At 43.8% G+C, this 26,636-nt stretch overlaps 1 protein-coding gene across 2 annotated transcripts in view; it reads right to left on the reverse strand.

Moving 5' to 3' along the window:
* DGLUCY (D-glutamate cyclase) overlaps positions 1-26,636 on the reverse strand; it is a 124,920-nt gene that overhangs the window by 74,210 nt on the left and 24,074 nt on the right. The window contains exons 1-2 of one of the 2 annotated variants that reach the window (XM_030214222.1): positions 10,021-10,107; positions 7,663-7,774 (exon numbers count right to left, since the gene is read on the reverse strand). In XM_030214222.1, coding sequence (XP_030070082.1) covers positions 7,663-7,774; positions 10,021-10,059 — 151 coding nt within the window. In that variant the 5' untranslated portion in view covers positions 10,060-10,107. Of the gene's footprint in view, positions 1-7,662; positions 7,775-10,020; positions 10,108-26,636 lie in introns of those variants that run through there. The other variant, XM_030214223.1, reaches the window with a different exon arrangement.

Raw genomic sequence — 26,636 nt, forward strand, 5'->3', positions numbered from 1 at the left:
TTCTACATGGAATGTTGCTAGTGGAATAGCAACATTCCATGTAGAATCTCCAATAGTAGCAACATTCCATGTAGAATGTCCAATAGTATCTATTTTTTTTTGTTACATTTGTACCCCGCGCTTTCCCACTCATGGCAGGCTCAATGCGGCTTACATGGGGCAATGGAGGGTTAAGTGACTTGCCCAGAGTCACAAGGAGCTACCTGTGCCCTTGCAGCTCACCAATGTGGCCGCGCAGGCTTCTGCTTCTGTGAGTCTGACATCCTGCACATACGTGCAGGACGTCAGACTCACAGAAACAGAAGCCTGCGCAGCCTTCTACATGGAATGTTGCTAGTGGAATAGCAACATTCCATGTAGAATCTCCAATAGTAGCAACATTCCATGTAGAATCTGCAATAGTATCTATTTTATTTTTGTTACATTTGTACCCCACACTTTCCCACTCATGGCAGGCTCAATGCGGCAGGCAATGGAGGGTTAAGTGACTTGCCCAGAGTCACAAGGAGCTGCCTGGGCCGGGAATCGAACTCAGTTCCCCAGGACCAAAGTCCACCACCCTAACCACTAGGCCAGGTACTTTGTAAAGTAGCACTAAATCCTGCATAGAGGCTTCTCAGATCCTACGTTGCAAACCTTAAACACCAATTCCAAAAACAGCACCAAAGGCAGCAGTGAATATACACAACAGCACTACGCATCCCATTGGGAAAGCCAAAGAAGTCAGACTCATAGATCCCCACACAAACCACATGCCAGCAGAATCTCTCACCTACTCAGTCACATTCAGAACACAGACCAACCCTCATCAATTACAGAATAAAGGACCAAAAATTATAAATGTATTGATTTTCTACATTTTTATGCCACATTATCTCTGCAATTCTAAACAGACCACAATTCAACACACATTAATTTTAAAACATATTACAAAAACATAAAGACCTTCCCTACCCTACCCCATCCATCCCAGCAGCTTGGTATCACCTTTTCCCTTCAATACTCTCTATCCATCCCCATAGCTCAGCATCAGCCCTTCCCTTCTCTACCGTACCCCCCCCCCCCAATCCATCCCTATAGCCCAGTATCAATCCTTCCCTTCCCCACCATCCATCCCATAGCTAAACATCAGCTCTATCCTTCACCCCACTCCTCCCTGTAGCCTAGCAACAGCCCTGTCCTACTCCCTATCCACCCCCTATGGAATTAAATTAAAAAAGACTTTTTTTCCATGCCCACCTCTGCACGCACTGGTCCACCCAGAGAAAACTGCCGGTGCCTACACTTTTTTTTTTTTTAATTTTAAACTAGGCACTGCAGAGACTATCCCCACCCAAAAACCCACCAAAATGAGAGAAAGACAACTTTTTAAAAAATTAAGCTAGCTTGGCACTATTAAAATTTATTGTTGGGGAATTTTTGGGTGGGGATGGGCTCCTCATTGCCCTAGGCACTGGCAGTGAAACGTCTACCCCCCCCCCCCCCCCCACCATCCAGAAGTCCACTACCAGACCACAGCCATCATTTTGATAACAAAAATCAAAATGCTGGCAGGTCATGGTGGTGGGCTTCTGGATGGGGGTGGACTCTTCACTGCAGGGCAAAAAAAGGTATATTTTAATCAGCAAATATATACATTTTTTGCCCTAGGCAGTGAAGTGCTGCTTACCCCACCCAGAAATTCCACAACAATAAATTTTAATAGTGCCCAGGCCCCAGCTAGCTTAATTAAAAAAAAAATTACATGATGATGTTAAAATTATGATGTAAAAAACCCCAAAAAGCATTTACAATTTTATTACCTGCTGCTGGGCTGGGTTGGCAGCTGCTGCTGCTTGACAGTAAAGTTACCTGGGGCCAAGACAGGAACTCGAGTCGATTCTCAAATGATCTCAATTTGAAGACCTCTTAGTTTCTTTCCCAATTCCCACATTTCCAGGGCAGAGCCAGGCTGAGGCTCGCACAACCCTACTTGCGTGCATGTGCGGTGCAGCTATTTTTTTTAGCCTGCCCTCCCTCAGATGCCACGAGTGAGCGGACGGAGCCGAGCGGAGCGAGAGCAAGGCTGAGCACGCCGCCGCACACAGCCAGGTCCGGGTCATACCGCTACCACATAGGATGGATGTGGAACAACAACTACGACCCGCTGCGACCTGCAAGTGCATTTTTCAGCGCCGAGCCGACTGCCACTCTCTCTCTCTAAGCCCGAAGGTAAGTGGGCTGATGTCTGAGCCTGAGCGGGTGCCTGCGACGTACGCTAGAGGCTGCTGCAGTGTGTGTGTGCACTTGGGTGGTGGGCGGGCCTGAGCCGAAATCGGAGCCTGGAGAGATCAGCTGCCAGAGCGCCGCAGGTGCCATCTCTGCCGTCACGCTAGGCTGCTGCTGCTGCAGTTGTGTGTGCGCTTGGGTGGGCGGGCCTAGGCCCACCCGTAGCTACGCCCCTGCAAAGTGCAATGATCCAGTCCACACCCACAGAACAAAATAAAATCAATTTTCATACCAACCCATACCATTCACATCCTTCAAGAAAGAGAGGGTAGGAAGAAAGGGAGGATGAGTGCTGTTGTATATTAAAGATAATATTAAAGCAACAGAACTGCTGGGCTCATGAGGCAAGGAAGAGGCATAGTGGGTTAATCTGGAAAATGGGAATGGAATAACTATTTACACTGGCGTAATATACCTCTGGATTTTGCAAAGCTTGCCCAAATTTGGACATGGATCCAAGATCCATACACAAACTAATTAGCTAATGAGCTGTTAACAATTATTGGTGTTAACGGGCAGTAAACACATATTACTGATCCTTTTTCTTAAAACTGTTTCTAAAAATAGCTTCTTTTGCTAGCACACAGTTAATCATCTACATTTCACACTCAGCAATAATAAAGTCTGGATGTATCAAAGCAGAAGCACCTCTTGCTTCTTCTCAGCTTTCTGTTTGTGGTTTCCTCAACTGGGAGAGAGTCTAGAAACTGAGAGGGAATGAGCACTGCTTTTGGCATTCTCTCCCTCTCACTTCTGTTTACCAGTCCTTATTTTAAAACATGAACCAGAACAATTTTTCTCATTTCCCTTTCTCCTCAGCCTCCTACCTGCTGCATAATTAAGATTTTCTTTTCTAATTTTAATTGAAAAGCAAACAGAAGGCTGCTTAAATTAACAGGTTTGCCCCTAGAGTAATATACTGCACTGTAGTTGCATTAGATGCCCAGATGTCAGGACCTTTTTCAATTTATGGATTTTGGGTGACGCCTGAGCAGGACATCAACATTAGTTTCCTTGGATCTTGGAATAGCCAATATCTCAGTCCCTAATCTAATTCCAGTAACTGATTTACACTCTAACTTCTGCCAGAGAAACAAACCACCTGACTTTTCTTCAGGCAGCTGTTGGTAACCTTCAACTCAAAGTCCACAACAAGAACCAAGCTGAGCCTCTGGGGTGAAGAAAAATTAACTCTAGAACCAAATATTCTTACATTAGCTCTGGTTTAACTTTGACTAGCTCAACAGCTCAGTTTTATTATTTTAGTAACCATAGCAGCGATCCAGAATGAACTGAAAGGCCTGTTGCCCTAGCTCCCATTTTCCCGGGTCTCGAAGAGAGTGGCTGAGAAAGTCCACCTGACCATTGTCTTTGCCCGCAATATGGACCGCTGAGAGGGCCTGCAGATGGTTTCTGCCCAACAGACATGCTGCTTCCAAGGTTACTGCCGAACTCCCAGTTCCTCCCTGCTTGTTGATGTAAGCTGTGGTATTGTCCGACATCATTCTGACCGCCTTCCTCTCTAGAAGTGGTCAAAACTCCAGCAGGGCCAGATGAAACACCCTGGTCTCCAGGTGATTGATGGACGAGGTCACCTCCTGGGGTGATTAGGTCCCCTGTGCCACCCAACCCAGACAATTAGCTCCCCAGATGAGATTTGCATCTGTGGTGACCAGTACCCACTGAGGGGGATCCAGTGGAACCCCTTTCAGCAAGTGAGTTAGGCACCCACCAATCCAGACAACCTCACCTTGGATGAAAGAGGCAGAGGGCAGTGAAAGTCCTGAGAGACTGGGACAAACCAGGATAACAGGGCTCACTGCAGAAGCCACATACTATATGAGCATTCGCCCAAGGCACAAACTCCAGAGTCACCACCATGGAGCCCAGGAGCTGTAAAAAGTCCCAGACCATGGGCAATGAGAGCTTGCACAACTGCCATCTCTGCTTCTCTACCCGGTCCTCTGGAAGAAACACCATCCCCCAGGCCATGTCAAAACAGGCTTTGAGGTACTCCAGGGACTGAGACAGAATCAGATGCCTCTTGAATTAGTTCACCACCCAACCCAGAAGCTCCGGAAGAGAAATTACCTGAGAGGTGGCCAAAACTGTCCTCCAAAGCAAAGTCGGCCTGAATCAACCAGTTGTCCAGGTAGGGATGGACTCGAATGCCCTGGTGCTGCAAATGCGCAGTCACCACCACAATCCTACTGGAAAACGTGCGGGGTGCCATAGCTGGGCTAAAAGGCAGGACTCAAAACTGAAAGTGCTGCCCCTGTACATTGATATCTCTTATGATGGGCTATGATGGGAAAGTGCAGATGAAGTCAAGAACTACCCTGGATGGATCAAGGTGATCACAGAGCAACAAGCTTCCATATGGAAATACTGGACTTGCACACAAGCATTGACCCCTTTTAGGTCCAGAATGGGACAAAAGGAGCTGCATTACTTTGGCATATAGATGGAGTATCAACCCCACCCGCACTCCACTAGTGAGATGGGTTCCATCACCCCTAACTCACATAGATGCTGTAGCGTGAGAGAGACAGCCTGCCACTTTAGGATCAGAACACAAGGGGAAGCCATGAAGATGTTGGGAACTGGGCAGGCAAACTCTAAGGAGTACCCCTTCTTGACCACTTCAATTGATCTGAGGTGATGCAGACCCACTCATTAAGGAAGAGAGACAATCTGCTCCTCCAAAGGAACCAACGAGAAACCTGGCACACTCTCATTAGGCAGGCTGGGTGGCTGTGGTTCTGCCTGAGGGACCTGTGGCTCCAGCTCTCTTGGGGAAATGAAAGGAACTCTATTTGAAGGGTCTACCCTGCCCCTCCCAGGCAGGAGAGCACCAGGCTGGCCTAAAACTATTTGCTCCCTAGGAGCACCCTCTAGAGGTAGAGGATCGCTGAGCACCCTTTGGTATCAGCTCAGGCAGATGGAGGAGCCACACCTCTCCCATATCCTTCACCAGCTTCTCCAATTCATCACCAAACAGCAAGTGCTCTCTAAATAGCAGCTGACTCAGAAGCTTCTTAGAGGCTGCATCTGTGACCCGGCAGCGGAGCCCCAACCAACAGCGCCCCACCATTGAAGAATCCACAAAGCAGGAGGCCAGATGGACCAGGTCGTAGAGAACATCCAACAAAGACGCCATCCCAGACTCTAGGCAAGTGACCTCAGGGGACTCTGGTAACTATTGTAACCAACGCAGCAAGGCCCTAGCTACATGGCCACCACAAATAGTGGCCTGAATGCTGGTCCCCACTGAAAAGGCTAGGTGGAACTGCTGCTCCACCTTCTTCTCATGCAACTCCCTAAGAGCTGAGCCCCCATGGCCACAAAGCGGTTGCCTTCGTGATGCAGTAACCAGAGCATCCACCTTAGGTAACACCCAATACTTTTCAACCTCCTCAGGAGTGAAGGTATAAAGACAATCCAAGGACCACTTCACCAGCATCATACAAATGAGGGCCTTATGGAGTGAGAAATGCTTCAGGGGCCTTGCGAAGCCCTCCAGCAGCAAGTCCCCTTCTGAGAGGTCAGTGGCCAGGGGTTTGAGCATAGCCAAGGCCCCTTTGACCTTGTCAATTAGATAAGTTAACGCCTCATGGCGAAAGGGCCAAATCATATGAGACTGCTCTTCCTCTACCTCTCCACAGAGATACTCCTCAGAATTGGAATCCTCAGGGGACTGGGAGTCCAATTGGACCTTGTAGTCTTCTGCTGCTGCCTCCTCAGAGGGGACCGGACTATCTGGGATGCCCAGACCTTCTACAGTGCTTAGAACCCACAAACGGGCCCCTGCTGGTCCTCTCCAAGTCCCCAGGGGCCTCACCACTAAGGGGGAAACCTGGCATCCATCTGCAGGGCTTGCTTACCCATCTGGGTTAAGCTCTGTAGCCAAAACGACCCAGGGGGCCCATCGGGACCCCCCCCCCAGACAGACCCAAGGGAGGTAGGAAGGGGAGACCCCTTCACCCCTGTAAATCCCGATGGGAATGAGAGCTCTCCTGCTGTTGAGAAACAGCAGAAAGATAAAAATAGCCCAGGGGAAAATGGCCGCCATTCCTGCCGAAGTCATCGGGACTGCGGGTCCTGATGCTTCAGAAGAGGAAGATGCTGCATTGGCTCTGGAGGCCCCCCCCCCCCGATGCCGTTTCCGATGTCAGAAATGGCCCATTGCATAGGGGACACACAGAGCTGGCACCTGTACTCAGCAGCCAGCTCTTGCAGACACCGCAGCGTCTGCTGGCCGGCATGCCCGACCACGTGACAGACGCTCGCAGGCCTGCCCTGCTGCTTGGGACTGTCTTGGCCTGGGGCTCTGGCTTTTTCTGGGTGCACTAATTTTGAAGCTGTAATGACAAGGGAATAAAATTAATCAGGTTGAATTTTTTCTTTTATTTGGTGGGGGTGGGGGGATGGGGACCCACACCCCTCAGTCAAGGGCCCGCAGGACTGGGCCAAGGCCTCTTAGTGGCATTAAGGAGTGCAACAAGGGGCTGCAGACGCAAGCTCTGCACTCAACCAGGTACAGTCTGGCACTGGAACTCTGAGAGAGGCCGCAGACGCAAGCTCTGCACTCAACCAGGTACAGTCCGGCACTGGAACTCTGAGAGAGGCCGTTAGGCTCAATCACGTTGTGTGGCTGTGGCCAGCAGAGCAGGGAGCTAGGCCAGGGACCAGGAGCACTGTTAGCACAACCTATCACCTGCTAAATGCGGAGAAAAATACTTGTTTGTTCCAGGAAGCAACCTAACCTATACTGGTGATGCTACTGGTAGAATTCAGTTTTCTCTATCCCCACCTATTGGTAGGAAGGGATAACACCCATTCATGTAGAACACTGGAGCAGATGCTAAGGAATTGACTCATCTGGCAACTAAGATGATCCAAATACAGGGAAAGATCTGTGTGAGGGGTGGGGTTGAGATGGGGGCTTCTACGTATTAGGCTGGTGTCTGTTGGAAGAAGAACAGTGGATGCCACTTTTTTGCAGAACTTTGGACTTCTAGAGTTGGGAAGGGGGAGGTGGGTGGGGAAACATTTTTCTGAGTTTGACTGTTATTTATACTCTCTCATCTATATTGCAAAATTTCAATAAAAATTTATAGTTTAAAAAAAAAAATTACCCCTCAGTTGTTTAGTTTAGGCCGGATACCTATTAGGTTTAGACTGTATGGATAGTGCCGGTGTTGTTACCACACTATCCATAAATTCAGCACTGCTATCTATACAGTTTAAGTTAAACGTCACTTTGAATACTGTTCCATAGATGGGTCAGTCTCTCATTACTGGTGTACTCTAGAATGAAAAGTTTTTTCTTCATGCCAGCAAGACAGACAGATTTTACAACCCAAAGCTGCATGTTGTGAGATGGAACCTTACCCTCAGCCATTCCAGAAGTGCTTCTAAAGTTTAGTTTCTTGTGTCGAATGAAGCTTCTGATTGCCATAGGACAAAGCGATATCAGTCTTTGAATACCCATCACATCTTCCTTCTTAAAGAGAAAGCAATAAGCATGATAAACAGCTATTCACAATATGTGGGTAAACAGCAAAGTGGGGCACAATCAAACATTCCAGCTGAACTTCGGAAGGCACACTACAACCCAATCAAAACTCATGAAGTCATTTATACTGAAAAAATTGTATAGAACTATGACCAGGAGCCCTGTTTACTAAAATGCAATAGACGCACGTTAGTGTTGTTAGCACGTGCCAGGGGCGTAGCCAGATGGCTAATTTTGGGTGGGCCTGAGCCCAAGGTGGATGGGCATGGAATTCACCCTCTCCCCCCCCCCCCCCCCAGTTTCTTCCTCTCTCCACCTACCCTGCCCACAAACCCCAAATATTAAATACTGGAGCTGGCGGGGATCCCCAAACCCTGCCAGCTGAAGATTTCCTCTTCCTCCTCGAGCAGACAGCACTCATCCAAATGACAGCCGGCAGCACTTGCCTCAAATTGATGCTGTTGCCGGGAGGCCATGCATGTTCAGTGCTTTTGCATGAGCGAAAACTGAGCATGTGCAGGAGGGCCAGGTCTCAGCGTCAGCTCAAGGCAAGTGCTGCTGGCTGACATTTGGAAGAGCGCTGGCTGCCCAAGGACAGAAAATCTTCAGCCGGCAAGGTTTGGGGATCTCCACCAGCCACAGCAAGAGTGTAACAATTTTGGGTGGGCCTGAGTCCAAAGTGGGTGGGCCCTGGCTCACCCAGGCCCACCTGTGGCTACGCCACTGGCACACGCTAATTTTTAGTATGAGCTAAAAACTCCAGCGTACCTTAATAAACAGGGCCCTAGGTGACTATTTGATAATATTTATTTTTTATAATATTCAGTTGCTCCTTCCTCAGCTTAATCCCACCTACTTTAAATCTTTCTCAGTCATGGCCTGCTCTCTTCACTCAAAGCCTCACAGATGTTTTGTTATGTGCCTTGTCTATCTGTCTTTACTAGATACTAAGCTTTGAGAAACAGGGGCTGGTCATTATAGGAGCAACTGTATAATTTCTACACGTATAGCATGTTTTACATGTAGAAAAAGGCTCCTATATAACTGTACGTCTGAATACCCACATATATCAGTGCACATGCCAACAGTATGATGTACACTTCTTCACGTGCCATATGTAGGTATTTCCAGGGGTAGTTTGGGTGGACGAGGGGCAGAATGGCGATGTACCTGCATATTCTATAAAATATGTGTATATATACACACACATTTGCATTTTTTCAGAGCAGGTGGAAATCTGTGCAAGAGCATATGTGTGTTGCTAGGGGTCACTGTAGAAGCCTGTTTTATAGAAGCACAAAGGCTCCCTGCTATGAAATTAACCCCCTTAGGTCTCCGTACTGCACTGCACACTGGTATGCACTATACAAACGATACCACTACTAATAATCATATACTCTGGACTGATAAACACTGGAAGCATAATAATGTACAAGTAATTCAATTACTACACGGTCTCTGTTTCTGCAGTACTATAACAAGGGGCTAGTTGTTTTCAATAAAGAAGCCGGAGAATCTAGCAAAAAAGTAAGAAGCTAGAAGGTGATGCTTGAGAACAGACACAATTCCAGCCTATGGGTCTTAGGAACATGATGGGTACAGAAATTATCTGACACTTGGGCTACAAAGACAGGACTTCTGCTAAATATGGTAAGAATGGCTGGTCTTGTGAAAATGTATTCTTACTTTATTACAATAAGCCTGTCCGGATTCTAAATAACTAGTACTCCTGTTTAAAACCTTTTTTGTGTGTGGGAAGTATTTAGTAAATTGTGTTGCAAGCATTTTTTGACAGCCAGTACTAAACTTTTTATGCACCCACTTGTTCTGTGTTGCTCTCAACTATGTCACAAGCACTGCACTCCCCCCCCCCCCCCTTTTTTTCTCCTCTGAGATTTTCCAGTATGCGTACAGGAATACTCCTGCTAAGACCCTCTTGTATGAAATTCATCCAAAATAGCACTTGAAAACTCTCAAGAGGCAAATCTGAAGCAAAAACAAGAATAAAGTCTGAATCTTACATGGGAAGAAAAGTACTCGGAAAACCCTTAAAGGCAGAACTTGAACAGTGGACTGTGAGTGAAGAATGGAATATCACTGCACTTACCTTCTGCCTAGAATGAAACTTTAATTTCCAGTGCTACCTCTCTCAGAAGCACTACAAAATTACCTATAATAGTTATGGATTACAGAGAAAAAAATATATACTCCTCCCTAATCTTTTGCTCCCTTACCTTGGGCTCCGAGAACAGGTTTAAAGCTGAATCAGCCATCACGATCTATGCACAAACACTTTCAAAAGACTGCATTTTCTGCTCTCCTTTGCTCACATTAATCTCTCTCTGTCAAACTTTAACAAGTTAAAACAATTGTCTTTTTTATTATAACAAAGTCAATTCTGTATTAAGTCACTAGGAATCTTTTTTTCAAATTCTTTTTAATTAATCATTTATACATGGAATCAAATTCCAGGCAGTCATCCACAGTAGCACAGTAAATGATGACAGATAAAGGACCGTAAAATGAAAATAAAAAGGTGGGAATATGAGCCAGGCTATCCAAAAACTGGAACCAAAATGAAATTATTAATAAACAACGTTTAATAATTTTCAAACTAATGATAATAAAACAATTCCACATTAAAAGTGACTCGACACAATGTTGTGTTTCGGCCAGTCTATAAACAAAAATAATAAATATATAAGTATATGTAAACCCACACTTTTCGTAGTTTATGTTTTATGATGTTTATGACTTATGGCATTTGTCTGATAAATGTGTCATCTTCTACTATAATAAAACGCACCCTCAACGTTCTGAGGATACTGACGTCACTGCAGGCACTCACACACTGGTTCGTAACTTCATGGTGGTGAAGCCACAACACTCACCATGTCTGCATGCCACGCCCTTGCGTCACATGTCATGACGTCGAGGGCAGAACACGAAAACAAGGCAAATCAACGCACGGGGAGCAGTCCCTACTCCTCCCCTTCCAACAAATCCCAGCCGCAAACGACGAAGTGCCCATCACCCCGGCCCCTTTCACCACATCGCCCCGTCCCTTTCAAGGTACCGGCCCACCCCCGGTACCACACTCTTCCCCTCATCACCTTCCCTCCCCCCTGTCGCCTCCCATCCCATTACGCCACTATCCCTGGTGGTCTAGCGGTACCTGTTTGCTCGGGCAGGAACGAAGGAACCCCTGCTTTCCTGCCCGGAGTGCTGCCTCGCGAGACTTCAACTCTCGGCGGCCATTTTGAAACGCCGAGAGCTGGACTCCCACACGATGCAGCAAGGAAGCTAGCAGCACCGCTACGGGCAGGAAAGAGGGGGCTCTTTCTTTCCTGCCCCGACCGAACAGGTACCTCTAGACCACCAGGGAGACAAGCGTAAGGGGAGGGGAAGGGAGTCCGGTGCCGGCTAGGACCCGTTTCATCAGCGGCAGAAACGGGTCTTTTTTACTAGTATTTTATATCTCACATACGAGTTTCTTTTTCGTGTATTTAGTCAGATTTTTGTTATAGGCCATTACATGCAATACTTCCTATAGAATATGACTTCTAGTATTCATATTAGTATGGTAATTATTTTGATGTTTGATATCTCATACACGTTTCTCTTTTTTGTATGTTATATTTATGTATACCCTATTTATGTATTTATTTATTGTTTTTGTTTATAGACTCCTGATGTAGGCCATCTGGCCGAAACATAACATTGTGTCGAGTCACTTTTAATGTGGAATTGTTTTATCATCATTAGTTTTAACATTATTAAACGTTGTTTATTAATAATTTCATTTTGGTTCCAGTTTTTGGATAGCCTGGCTCATATTCCCACCTTTTTATTTTCATTTTACGCTTCGTGGGATCTATTGAGTTCTCCGCGTACGTGGATTCTCTCTAGACAGATAAAGACCAGCATGGTTCATCCAATCCTCCTAAAAAGGTGGCCAGGGTTGCACCTCATGCAGGTCACCTCCTCCTTTGTTAGGGATGTACCTGCTGCTCCACATAGATAGAGATATATACATTTTTTGCACGCGTCATTTGTTTTGTTATGAGTGGAAACACATGATACTTCTATTTCATCCTCTTGCCCTTTAGGGATCCTATGTGTTTACCCCACAACCTTTTGAATTCCATTACTGTTTTCAATCCCACCATTTCTCACAGAAGAGCATTCCAGGCATCCATCACCACCTCCGTGAAAAAGTATTTCTTGGTATCGCTTTTCAGTTTCTCTCCTTACAGCTTCATTTCCGGCCCTCTAGGTCTACTGCCTTGTATTTTTGGAAAAGGTTTGTTTTGATATTTTTTCAAATATTGTACCTCCTCTATCCCTCCTCTCTTCCAAGTTAAATGTATTCAAGTCTTCAGTTCTCTTCTCATGCGACTTCATCTCATTTTGGTCTACTTCCTCTGAACTGCTTTGGAATCTTTTTATGTACTTGGCAAGGTATGGCCTTCAAAACTGAACAAAGCACTCCAAGTGCAGTCTCACCAACAACCTGTACAGGGCACTATCACCACTGTTCCCATCTAAGCTGCACAGCTGTGCACCTTTTAAAAAACTAACATGCAGCAAAAGTCACCTGGACTTTCTCCACCTCTCTCCAACGACTGCTATTGTTTCTCCTTACCAGCAGAAACAGCAGTAAAACAGAACATATCAGTCACAGGGCCACAGTCTGCCAATTTCCACATGTGCAGCTCCTGGTCCCACCCCCTCCAATGTCACCTTTCTGCTTTGGCAGCCACTTATACAGAGACTGAGGCCACAATACTGCAGCTTTGCCTCTGCTGCTACTTGCATGAAGAAGTAGTAGCAGCGGCTGGGATGACCAAGGGTTGGGGAGGAAGACAGAAAGAGAAGGGTGCTACTGATGGAAGGGAGTAGAGAAAGAAGGGAGACGCTGAATGAAAACGGGGGAAGAGGGGGAAGATGCTTTATGGAAGGGGATCAGAAAGAGGGCAGAGAGAAAGGGCAGAAGCTGGGTGGAACAGGGGAAGAGTGAGAGGGCAGAAGCTAGATGGAAGGGGGAAAAGAAAGAGGAATGGAGGAAGGCTGTCCCAAAGAACCAGAAGCACGCTTGCTAATCCGAAATGACTGCTTCTGCTGGTACCAGGACTTCGCAGGAAAGGAAGGCCACCCCAGATGATACCTCTTGCATCTCGAAACCGAGCCCTTGTCTGACCCAACTTAGTGGAAGCATGGGACATGTCTTTCAGTAACTGCTGAGTCTGCAAATACCCCAGATACTTGACTAGCTTCTCTAGATCCTCTCCAAACAACAGCCTGCCCTTAAAGGGTAGCTTAACCAGACGCTGCTTCAAAACCACATCTGCCGCCCAGTGGTGCAACCACAGTAAACAGCGCCCCGTAAACCACGAGAGACATTTGCTTAGTCAACGCCCTGACCAAATCATACAGGGAATCCGCTAAATAAGCAAGACCCATTTCCACATTGGGAAACTTGGGTGAAGGCTGGGCCCCCAAATCATACAAACTATTCACCACCTTAATGCACCCAGGAAAGACAAGCCCAGGCCATATAAGAACTGCATTCCGCTGCCTGCAATGCCAAGGCAAAAACCTTAAATGAAAGCTTGAGAGCAGACTCCAGCTTGTGGTCCTGGACATCCATGGGGACAATGCCCCCTTGCACCAGCAAGGTGGTCTTCTTTGTCACTGCCTGAATCCTCTGATGCGATCGGCAAACTTGCTGTGAAGACTGTGGTATCAGTACTGCGGGAAGACAAGATGGCTGCCGACACCGTGGCTGTCTGAGGAGAGTCCGGCTGTGCATTCCATGTGAAGGAAACTGCCACACCTAAATCAGCCGTGTCCTCCGAACTGTCCAGGCTGGAACAGCCCCCGGGGCAGAGACCCAACGCTGCTCTCCGCTTCCCACAGCAGGAGCTGTGCTTAACCACTTCAGCAGCCATGGAGAGAAATAAAAACAGCTGTGAGTGCAGTGCAAACAGGGGCAAAATTTAAAGCAACGCTCATTCCGGTAGAAAATGTGCCAGACAGCTCTCTCCTCAGAGGCCAATGTTGACGGAATCCTGGAGCCACTCTCTCTCTAAACTTTAGCTGGTCTGCACTCAGAAAGTGCTAGAGCCCACCACTCAGAATGCCCCAAATATCATATTTGTATCCTGCCTTAATCCAAAGTGAGTAACAATTAAAACATACATAAAATCTTATGAAAACAACTAGACAGATCACAAACACAGATTTCTTCATCATAAAAATTGCTAATCACAATCACTTAAACATTTGAAAATATTTCATTTCTCCACAAAAGCCTTCAAAAATAATGGGTCTTCAAGAACTTTTTAAACTGTGCAACGCTATCTCATATTCTCAAATGGCCTGAAAGGCCATCCCATAGAACTGGTCCAGCAATCGAGAAGGCGCGTGTTCTAGTATCAGCATAATAAAAAGCCATAGGTGATGGTAAACACAGTTGCCTCAATCTCTTACAACACAAGGAATGATTAGGTGGATACAATTTCAGAACAGTAAATATGCAGGAACATTTGTATAAACCCGCTGATGAAGTAGCATAAGAACTTTGAACATAAAACACAGTACGTAAAAGGCAACCAGTGCAAACATTTTAGAACAGGGGAGATATGTGCTGATTTTGTTACCCTGGAAATTAACCATGCTGCCGTATTCTGGATGACCTGCAGAGCCTGGAACCTAGCAGATGACATCCCTAAATACAATGAATTACAGTAAACAATTTTTGCCAAGACCACAATCATCCTGAAATCCAATAACGGAATCATCTCTTTCAATTTACTCAATATCCGCAAATGAAAAAAGGCAGATGAAATGATATTATGAACTTGGTTTTGCATAGAAAAATTTTCATCTAGCGACACCCCTAAACTTTGAACTGCAGACTTAACAGAATCAGCACTAGAACAGATCCCCAAGGCATTAAACTACTCAACCTTTTTTCAAAGTGAATTCCATTTATCACCATTGTTTGTTGCCTGTCAGTCAACCAATTCTTGATCCAGTATACTACTTTGGTCCTATCCGCAAATTGACTGAAAGCCCACCTCTTTAACATTGCTTTTGACTCGTAACCACTTGTAACCACTCGCCTCCACCTACCCTCCTCTCTTCCTTCCCGTTCACATTAATTGATTTGATTTGCTTACTTTATTTATTTTTTGTCTATTAGATTGTAAGCTCTTTGAGCAGGGACTGTCTTTCTTCTATGTTTGTGCAGCGCTGCGTACGCCTTGTAGCGCTATAGAAATGCTAAATAGTAGTAGTAGTATTCATGAGCCTCTTATGAGGAATACTCTCAAAGGTTTTGCTGAAATCTAAGTAGATCATATCAAGCACATGTCCTCAATCCAATTCTTTTGTCATCCAGTGAAAGAATCTATCAGATTTGTTTGGAATGATCTAACTTTGCTAAAGCTATGTTGTCTCAGATCCTGCAACCAACTGAATTATAGAAACTTCATTATCCTTTCCTTCAGCAGTGTTTCCATTACCTTTCCCATCAAAAAGGTAAGACTTACTGGCTTGTAGTTTCCTACTTCTCCTCTGTTCCCGCTTTTCTGAGCAGGGACCACATTAGCCTTTCTTAAATCCCAGAGAACTTTCCCCATCTCCAAGGATCTATTAAACTACTACTACAAATCATTTCTATAGCGCTACCAGTCGTACGCAGCGCTTCACAATTGAACATGAAGTAAACGCATCCTTCAGAGGACCCACCAAACCTATCTGAGCTCATTCAGTATCTTATTGCTACAATAACTTTATGAACATAATACACAAGGGACGCTGTATGTGCAATGATAACAGTGGCTCGCTATTGTGGATATTCTGCACATTGATTGGCCACTTTTTGTTTTCTGAAGAACATTACACTTAAATTATATCTTTATCATTTTTTTCTAAACAATGAAGGATTTTTTATATTATAATAAAGTTTTTGTTTATATTTGACTTTTTGCTAAAACCTAGTTCAGTATATATGTATTATTACCTTTATATAGGTTTTTAACAAATAAGGTATTCATGTTGTATCTCCCAATATTTGTTTTAAGTTTATTTTTTTCAAGCCACTTCTTTGCCTCCTGTCTCGCTTTGCATATATTTTGTAAACATTTTATTATTTGTATATTGCTACCAGGCATAAAGCCCGGAGGCATCCCTGTGAGATTAGGGGATGACTTCTACTCAACATGGACCCACAGATTAGGTCAGTTGGTAGTCAACATGGTACTCAGAGCTAGAGTTGCTTTTTAACCATTTAGGACTTGCATGCTGACAGACACAGAGGCTGACACAATCGGAGAATGTGTGGATATGGGGAGATTTTTAAAAATATGTTCTAGCACTTGTTAGGGAAATTCACATTTACTCAAAGTGTGTGCGAGAGAGAGAGAGAGAGAGAGAATTCCTGCCATTTTTGGTTAAAAAGTTGCTTTGCTAACTGGGATGTGGAGTATCAGGAGAGAAGGTCTTTATAGCCTTAAACTCAAAAGTCAGATAAAAATATTGGAACTAAAAAAAAAAAAAAAAAGTCAGATAATACATTAATGAAAATCCATGAACATTGTCTAAAAGTTTTTGAAAGTTAACTCAGAGACACACTGCCAAAATTATTAATTTACTTTTAACCTGTTTTTTAATGGTCTGTTAATGAGATGGACATGGGGGAAGCCAGTGCTTGCCCCGGGACTGGTAGCATGGAATGTTGTTAATAATTGCATTTCTGCCAGGTACTTGTGACCTGGATTGGCCATTGTTGGAAGCAGAATACTGGGCTAGATGGATCATTGGTCTGACCCAGTATGGCTATTCTTAACGTTCTTATATTACTACGGTATGACCCTTTGCTTCCTGAACAGCCAGGAATACTATTTCAGGGCTGTAGTTCTCAACTCTGTTCCTGAAAGCAGCCGCAAACAGGTCTGATTTTCTGAGTAACTGAGCAAGCAAACTATCCTTGTACTTCCATGTATGCAATATTTATTGTGGACTTGACTTCCTAAAAACTGGACCTGCATATTGTTGCCTCAGTGAGAAATGTGGGTTCACTGATGGGCATGTTTAGGACTGATGTGCAGAGCAATGGTAGGAAAAGGACTGAAGCAATAAGTATGAGTATCTCCTCCCGATGTCTAACTCACCCTTGGTTCCATCAAGGACTCCATCTTCTTCGTCATCAAGTTCAGAGGGCTGAGCATTTAATCCTATTTATCTTGGACTATTTCTGATTCTCAGTGTCCTACTAGGAAATTGTTCCAGGTACTATCTAGGTTTTTGTCCTGTCCTCTCTCTAATTCTTCTTCATTATATCCTGCTGCTCATGTTTTAGCATCGTACTTTTCCACCAAGGTTGCCTGCCTCCAAAATTCTCTTCCTCTGCCACCCCTCCCTGTTATAGATAGGCCTACAGTCTTATCTGCTCATAAGTCATCACCTACTCCTCTAACTTGTTCCACTTGGACTTCTTTCTCTCTCCCTTCCCTTACTCAGTTCACAATTATGATGTAATCCATGCGGCTTACTACCAGTTCCCTGGATCCATTGTATTCTTGCTGGCTCAAATACTCTTGTCACGGTTTGGCCCCTTTTGCTCTCCATTTGGTTTCTGAAAGTATTTCTTTAGGGCAGGTACCTCAGTCTTGGAAGAAGGCGGTGGTCCACCCATTACTTAAAAAAAAAAACTTTCACTTGATCTTTCCACTCCGGAAAGTTACTATCCTGTCTCCAATCTATGCATTCTTTCCAAAATTACCGAACGTGTTGTTTTCAATCAGTTGACATCTATTCTTCACCCCTGTCAAATAGGTTTTCATAATTCTCACAGCATGCAAACTACTATAGTGGCACTTCTGAGTGAACTCCATTGTACTTTATATGCTTGTAAAGTTACCCTTCATCAGCTTTGATCTTGTCGATCATACACTTCTCTCATCACGTCTTGCTTCTTTAGGACTTTTGGGCACCGTTTTTTCATGGTTTGTTTTGTTTCTTTCTTTCTGCTCTTTCACAGTAGTCACAGCTTCCTCTGAGTATTCTCTGTCATTCAGTGTTCCTCATGGGTCTATACTTTCTCCACTGCTTTTCAATATTTTCCTTCGTCCAATTGCTACCCTGATTCAGAGTTTTAATATAAAATTTTTAATTTAAGCAGATGACATTCTTTTGCTTTTCCCACCTTCCCCTTCACACCCAGATCTCACTCATCTACAATTGTGACTTGGCACTGTTTCTGGCTGGCTTTCTGATAATTGCTTGGTTTTGAACACTTCAAAGACTGTAGCTTGTTGGGGCTCGGGTCCTTTCTCTGTTCCTTCACTTGTGCTAGTTCTTTTTAACTCCCCTGTTCCAACTGTTGACTCATTTAAATATCATGGTGTCTTCTTTGACTGCCGTTTCCTTTTCACCCCAAATCTTCTCTGTTCTTCAGCATGGTTTCTTTTCTCTTAGGCATCAACATTCTAGTTCTAAATTTCTTGAGTTTTCTGATCTATATATCCTGATGCGCGTTTTTGTGATTTCTCTTCTTGATTATGCTAATGTGGTTTACGCTGGACTGTCAACTTTACAACTTCATCGATCAAAGATGTTGCAGAATGCAACTTCTCGTCCTCTTTGTAAAGCTTGCAGGTCTGATTGCATTACCCCTCTCTTGTCATCTCTTCATTGGCTTCCAGTTATCGATCTTGGTTTTAAACGATTTGTCTTACAAAACTCTTCACTGTGGCTCTCCAGCCTATCTTTCTTGTCTTATTATTCCTTATACTCCTTCTCACTCCCTTCGATCACTTGATTCTCATCATCTGGTTTTACCTTCTCTGAAAAAAGGACCACTATGACTCTACTCGTCACACTGCATGTTACTTTCTAGCACCTAAACTCTGGAATGATCTTCCTTCGGGTCTGTGCTCAGAACTATCCTTTTCAGGCTTTAAAGTTTTTTTGAAAATCTACTTTTTCTTTCTTGCTTTTGGTTTTCACCTCCAATCACTTAGTGCGGGTTGCTTGTTCATTTAAGCTATTTGATTGTATGCTTGTTCTAGTATGAATATTTCTGTCCTATTGATTTATGGAGTTATTTTCTATTTCAATTTAATTTTACTGTGAACCACTGCAATCCTCTTGTAGAAGTGGAGGTATATTAAAAAATGTAATAAACATAAACATAAATGATATAGGAACAAGCAACTGGCATTGTGGATGGATGTCGTTTGCTTATCTAGCCAAAATGAAAGAATTTCAACTAAGCACACTGGATGGGCCACTTTGATCTTTTTCTGCTGGCAGTCAGCTTATTTAAACATTGGCCACATATCTCTATATATAAAAGGCAGCCCCAACGTTCTAATGAAGCCTCCAGCCAGAAGTTTGAGGCGGCCGAGATATCCGGTATGCCCATGAGTGTCTGCCCCGCCCTCGCGTCACAACATGATGACGTCCAGGGCGGAGCACTGACACTCGAGGGCCGAAACGGACAAGGCACTTGCAGCGCTGAAACACCCCAAGCCCGCCTGCACCGCAGCAAACCGACCACTGGCACTCTGAGGCACCCGAGCTCTCCTGCTGCCACTCACAAACACCGCAAACCCCCAAGCCTGCCCGCACCACGACCACTGGCACTCTGAGGCACCCGAGCCCTCCCGCTGCCACTCACAAGCACCGCGAAACCGCCCCCAGCCAACGAAACGAAACCGCCGTGGGCCATAAGAACAGCTGATCGCTCAAACTTGCAGCGCGGAAAAATCCAAAGCCCGCACCAAAGCAAAGCAACCACTGGCACTCTGAGACACACGAGATGTCCCGCTGCCACTCACAAAAGCGAACCCGCCCGCAGCCAAGGAAACAGAAATCCCGCTATCTTGCTGTGCACACAGGAGAAAAAAAAACAACAACAGGTAACAGGAAAGTCTTCTCCCTCACTCCTATGGACTGACCCTTCCCCTCGCACCACCCTCCAAGTTAAAAAAACCCCCACTTCCACTTTTTGACACATAGACACAAGCAGACAGAAACACATACAAGGGCAGCTACACTACCACTCAGACTTGCAAAAACCAAACCCACCCCCCACCCCGTCACTGTCACACACAGACACAATTTCAGTATAACAGAGACACACCTGCACCCACCTCACCCCCACACCACCCACTTCCCCCCCTTTCCCCACCAACAAACAAAAAACATTAAAAAAAAACAATCACACACACATTTATTGACATTAACACTTCCACATTCCCAGCCTGAACGATGGTGTGAGGGAGCCTGCCTGACCGTGGGAGTGGGAGGGAGGGAGGGAACCAACCTGAACAAGGGACGGAGGAAGGAAGGAAGGGGGCCCACGACCATGACAGGCGGAGGTAGGTGAGGCCAAGACCCTGAAGCTGGGAGGAGGGAGCGGAGAAAAAACTTGAGGGGGACGGGAAAGGGGGAAGGAATACAGGGGGGAGGGAGAAGGAGGCCGGGAGATGGAGGGGGGTCCCTGCCACACACTCTCACTCTTTCTCACGCACACACTCTCATTCTCACACACACACTATCACATAGACAGTGACACACACACACACTCGCACATTCACTGTCTCTCTCTCTCTCACACAGTCACTCTCACACACACTCTCTCAAACATACACACTCAGAGGCACACCTTGCTAGCGCCCGTTTCATTTCTGTCCGAAACGGGTCTTTTTTACTAGTTTTAAATAAACGCATATACTCAGCAGCACTAAATATATATACTCACCACTGAACAGCAGCTATTATCCAGATAGTAGTGATATTCAGCCACAATCCAGATATAATCTAGGGGGTTAATATTCAGCCTGTGGGAGGCAGGCCAGCTAAATCCTGCGGTTGGCACTAAGCCCAGATATTCAATGCAGGGCCGTTTCTGGTGACCGGCAATGAATATCCGGGTTTATTTTGTCTGCTATAAACTTAACCAGCTAAGTTAATATTCAGTGCTGGACAGTTAAGTTTATAGCGGACAAAGATAGGCCCGCTATTTCTGCAGCCAAATTTGGCTACTTAACTTGGCTGGCAAAGCACTGAATATTCGTGAATAGCTGGTTATATCAAGCAATACAACTGGTTAGCCGCTACGGACTGTGAATATTCAGCGGGAAATAACTGGCTATTTCCCGCTGAATATTTGTAGATAGCCAGTTAAGTGCTATTTAACCATCCAGGAGCTGTTCCTGGTCAGTTAAATACTGCTGAATATCTGCTGATAGGTGCTTACTTTTAGCATGGCCCCACCCCCTAAAAACCACTCCTGCAACTACTCCACAATGTCGCAAACTGCTTCACTGCCAACCCCCTTCCCCCCTCCCAAGTAGTATTTCTGGCCCTTATTTTAGGAATTCTATTCGTGTTTTGTACATCTGAAAACCAGTAAGATACCCATATTGCAAGGTCATCCAAATCCCGATTTCATAAAGCTAGGATATGAATATGTAAAACTGCAGCATGTCCTTATGGCACGGGGGTATGGTCTACACATTCTTTGGGCTGGACCAGGAAGGAGCCAACATATGGCCATCCAACTGGTTTCAGAAAGAGACATCTATGTCTGAAAAGATGGATTTGGTATTTAGACCTGGTACATCCAGGTTACAAAAAACAAGAGCGCAGGCGCTCTGCAAAATCTAAACCAAAGGAAATGGTGAGCAGACCACAAAAAGACTGCAGAAGTCCAAAATAATACAAAAACACCTGTCCGACTTGGCCAAGTGTTGGCAAATGGCTGCTTCAGGGGCTAAAGTAACTAACAGAAATATAATAAAAAACATAATGATGTTAACTACATAAAAAATAACAACATGTGAAATATTAGTAAGTAGCAAAAACTTCACCAACCAGCTAATAACACCAATCTCAACATAATATTAAATTAGAACATGCATTAAACCAGTGGTTCCCAAACCTGGTCCTGGAGGCACCCCAGCCAGTCAGGTTTTCAGTTCATCCACAATGAATATTCATAAGATAGATTTTTTTTAATGAAGTGGAGGCAGTGCTTGCAAATCTCTCATGAACATTCATTGTGGGTATCCTGAAAACCTGAATGGCTGGGGTGCCTCCAGGACCAGGTTTGGGAACCACTGCATTAAACAATCTAAGAAACCTTAAATATAACATATAGGGGTCCTTTTACTAAGGTGCGCTAATGGATTTAGCGTGCGCTAATCATTAGCATGTGCTAAATGATAAGATGCCCATTATATTCCAGTGGCCATCTTGTCATTTAGCATGTGGTAATCATTAACACGAACCAAGGGGCTCATTTTCAAAGCACTTAGACTTACAAAGTTCCATAGGTTACTATGGAACTGCTTTGAAAATACGCCTCTAAATCTTTTGGCACACCTTAGTAAAAGGACCCTATAATAATTTAGTAAAATGTACTTGGGCATCAAGGAAAAATATATACACAGATGAGTGTGAAAGACAGGCATGCACCAGATCTGGCTCAATTCTATTAGGTGAACTAATATAAATCTTATCCCCCAGTTTACTAAGCTGCACTAGAGGCTGCCGTGCGTTAATGCCGACACAGCCGACACTTTGAATGGGCTGTGTTGGAACTGCTGCCTGGCAGCTGCTAGTACGGCTTAGTAAATAGGGAGGTTAGTTTGCTTAAAAAAATGTTTAAAAAATGCAAAAGAGAAGAAGAATCTACTACATAATGGACAAAGTACTCAGGTAGTCTTTCCCTCTCAAACACTTGTGTCGTTGCTATAGCAACCAAACACTGCACTGCTGCCAGTGCCAGCCTATAAGCATTCACCATGGTCATATGGCCTTGCTTCCTACAGATTAAAATACTTAAAAGACATTTGAAACATAATCTTTTAATATAAATCATAGATAATTAGGGTACCAAAAAAAATAATAGAAATATTAAAAAAATACATATACACATACTTTCACTATGCAGTAACACAAAACGACCCAGGGTTTTTTTTAGGGCTGCATTTCAATCACAGTTAACTCTCCGGTTAATGCACTACCATTAAGTGCGATTAAAAAAATGAATCATATTTAAGCATCTTCTGTCTCCTCAGACATCTCTTCCACTATCAGCCCCTGTCTTTGCTGCAGTCCGACATCTGCCTCTCTACCAGCATTTCAACATCACCCATCCCTGCGCCATTCTAGCTTAAAGGTGGTCTTCTGTTAATCCTTGCCAGCGACAGCATTGCACATATGCTGCCTGCAGCCTGGTCCAAAGCTCTTCCTCTGACCCATATCACCTATGCAGAAAAAAAAGAGGTGATATCAGAGGAGGCAGGACAAGACAGAGGGAAAGCTTTGGGGCAGGCTACAGGTAGCATATATGCAATGCTCCCACTTTCAGGGATAAAAAAACCCCCAAACAAGCACATTTAAGGTAGATCAGCAGAGGGATTGAGAAGGGGAAAGATGCTGAGCCCTGGGTAGGGGCCTGGCGCTGCTCATGGAGGTGGAGAGGCAGGAGGGAGAGGTGCTGAACAATGGAAGGGAGGGAGGGAGGGAGGAAGGAAGGGCAGAGAGAGAAAAGAATGGACCCCAGGAAAGAAAGAGAGATAATGGATCTGGGGAAAAACAGGAGAGGGAGGGAAGGAACAGAAAGGGAGAGATGCTGGATCAGGGGGTAGGTGGGTGGGAGGGAGATTATCAGTCCTTTAGAGAAGGGAAAGGGGATGGGATTTGATATTTCACCTTTTTATGTTTACAATTAAAGCAATTTACATATTATATACAGTTACTTATTCTGTACCTGGGGCAATTGAGGGTTAAGTGACTTGCCTAGAGTCACAAGGAGCTGCAGTGGGAAAAAAATAATAAGTAAATACAACCCCTTTAATTGCATGATGAATCGCAATAAAAATGGTTTAATCACGATTAGACATTGTAATCGAAATGCAGCCCTATTGTTTTTTAAAATAAAAATGACCTGTTCTGATTAAAAAAAAAATAATAATAAATAACCCAGACCTAAAGACCAGCAGTGTATATAATGCTAATCAATAGTGGGATTTGAACTCACAATGTCAGGTTCACAGACAGCTATTCTAACCATAAGGCCATGCTTAAAATCACTAAAAAAAAATACAACTCGGGGGTGCCAGGTGACTTCATCCAGTATGGATGCGTAGAGCTTTCTCTCCTGCTAGCTTCCTTTCTAATATTACGATACAACAGCTTAGCACCTCTTTTTGATACTGGGAAAGCCATTCTAGCAGGATGTCGTCAAAATCTAATAGTAATGAAGGCTCTTCTACACTACATTCAGCCTTTAAAAGAAACAAAAAACTGATCTCTCCATGCCTGAGAAGGCCCTGCAGTCGCTATTACCACGCGATAAGGTAGAGTTTATTGCAGACAACATTAAAGCATTACATAACCTAATGCAACAAAATCTCAACACCACCTCTGAAATTAAGTCAGAAGTAATCTCAATTTCTACTCAACTCAATTCAATGCCAGAATTGAATTTCTTGCAGATTGCATGTCTGCGCATGACGTACTTCACCAGGAAATGAATCGTAAGATGAACAAAATTGAACTCATGCAGCGGGAGCTAGAGGATCTATCTAATCAAATGAGAAGGAATAATATCCGAATATTAGGGGTACCTGAACAAACTGAGGGTAAGGACATGATTCAATTTTTGAATTCGTTCTTTGTTAAAATCGCTGCTCTTTCAACCGACACAAGTTTTGATATAGAACATGCTCACCGCATCGTGTCGAGGCCTATTCCTGGAAAAAACTATCCGCGACCTATAATCGCTAAATTTCTTCGACATGATCAATTATTGTTCCTACTGAATGCTACTCGTTCAAAACCTCCTTTGATGTTCGCTGGAGCGAAATTCTTCTAGTGCCGGATTTCTCCAAGCTCACTGCCAAAAAAAGGAAGATGTTTCTTGAAATGTGCCCTAAACGCAAAGCTACTGCCGCACAATACGGTCTCCTGTATCCTGCAACTATGAGGGTAACCTTTCAAAATAATACTAAACATTATAACTATCCTGCTGAGCTACAAAAATTTCTTGACAAAGATTCCTCTGATACCATGGGATAGCGTGGTCAATGTTAAACATTATAATGATTCTGCTGAGCTATCAGAATTTCTTTCTTTATTTATTAAATTTCCATTACATTACAAGCATAAACTTGTTTAAGAAAATCAGTTGAGAAAAATTTACAATAAAGAAATAATGATTTTACCATTTACAGATATATATCTCATACTAATAAAAGTCCACAAGTAGGAGTTCAAAATTTCAAAACTGTTGAAGACTTATTACAATAAAAAAATTAAAGAAGATTAAACGGACATGTACTGGACTCTATATTTCACTATCAAGCAGTATTACTAGTTGGAGAACTTGTTCCAACTGTCCTTTTAGATGTAATAAATAGCTCAAGTTGGGAAGGCTCATAAAACACAAATTTTTCAGATTGGTAGTTAACTAAACATTTGCATGGAAATTTAAGAAAAAAAAGATGCTCCCAATTGGACCGTTTCTTGTTTTTTCTGAAGAAATCTTTTCCGGCGCACTTGTGTTTCCCTCGACACATCTGGGTACACATTAATTTTTAATCCCTTGAAAAGTTTATCTCGATTTTTATAAAACAATTTTAATATCCAAGCTTTATCAGGCGACAAAGCAACCGTAGCCACCAATGTGGCTGGGGCATCACTTGTTCTATCAGAATTTCTTAATAAAAGATTCCTCTGACACCATGTGTTAGCTGCTCAATCAGCCTGCTTGTAAGTGCCTTGCTAAAATTCTCTCTCTCTGATGGCTTTCTAAAGCTAATTTCACATTGCTGTTATATGTGCTATCATATTACTTTATGCTGGCTTAAGCTCTTTCTTTGTGTCTGATCTGGACGAATGTGCCCCATAATTGGTCTTCACTCTCCTTATACATGGAGCATATGGACTTTTTGTCTTCATTCTCTTCACTTATTAAGATCAACCTTCATTTTGTTATATTCATTGATTTTTTACTATTTTTGAGGATTTTAAGCCTGCCAATTATTCGCAGTCTTCTCTTCATGCATATCTACATTGAACTGTTCAACTGGATGCAGAGCTTATATATTATCAATGATGAAACTACGAATATTGTCCCTTAATATTAAAGGGATCACTAATCCTATCAAGCGAAAGAAACTCCTACTTTACCTGAAAAGGAAAAATTCTGATATTTGTTTCTTGCAAGAAACTCATTTAGATGCACAAGGTTCCAAACGTCTAGGTAAATGGTTTGATCAATGCTTTATAAGTCCAGCAAATGGTCGTAAAAATGGCGTTTATCACACTTATTAGAAAATCCTTGCCCTTCCAACTAATTTCTCATATTAATGATAGTGAAGGCAGATGGTCTAGGTTGGAAGGTTCTTTAGAGGGCAAACCTATAACATTAATCAATGTTTATGCTCCAAATAAGATGACCCTAATATTTTCCACAAAATTAATACCTCTGGATCAAATGCTCTTGTCACACTATAATTGGAGGAGACTTTAATTTTCCAATTGATCCTTATATGGACAGATCTTCAAACTGTAGACCTGCAAACTCAAAGTTCGAAACTCACTGAATACTCCTATGCAATCCAATGGATGGTCTGATTTATGAAGATTAATCTATCCAACATCTAGAGATTACTCTTTTTTCTCCGCCCCACACCAAACTTATTCAAGAATTGACTATTTCTTGGGCACCAAAGACTTGATCCCTATGCTATCTGCTGCACAGATACATGAAATATCAATCTCTGACCATGCAGCAATATTTTGCGATTTCAATTGGTCTTTT

Source organism: Microcaecilia unicolor, chromosome 9 (assembly GCF_901765095.1).
Source record: "Microcaecilia unicolor chromosome 9, aMicUni1.1, whole genome shotgun sequence".
In the NCBI taxonomy this organism is placed as follows: Eukaryota; Metazoa; Chordata; class Amphibia; order Gymnophiona; family Siphonopidae; genus Microcaecilia; species Microcaecilia unicolor.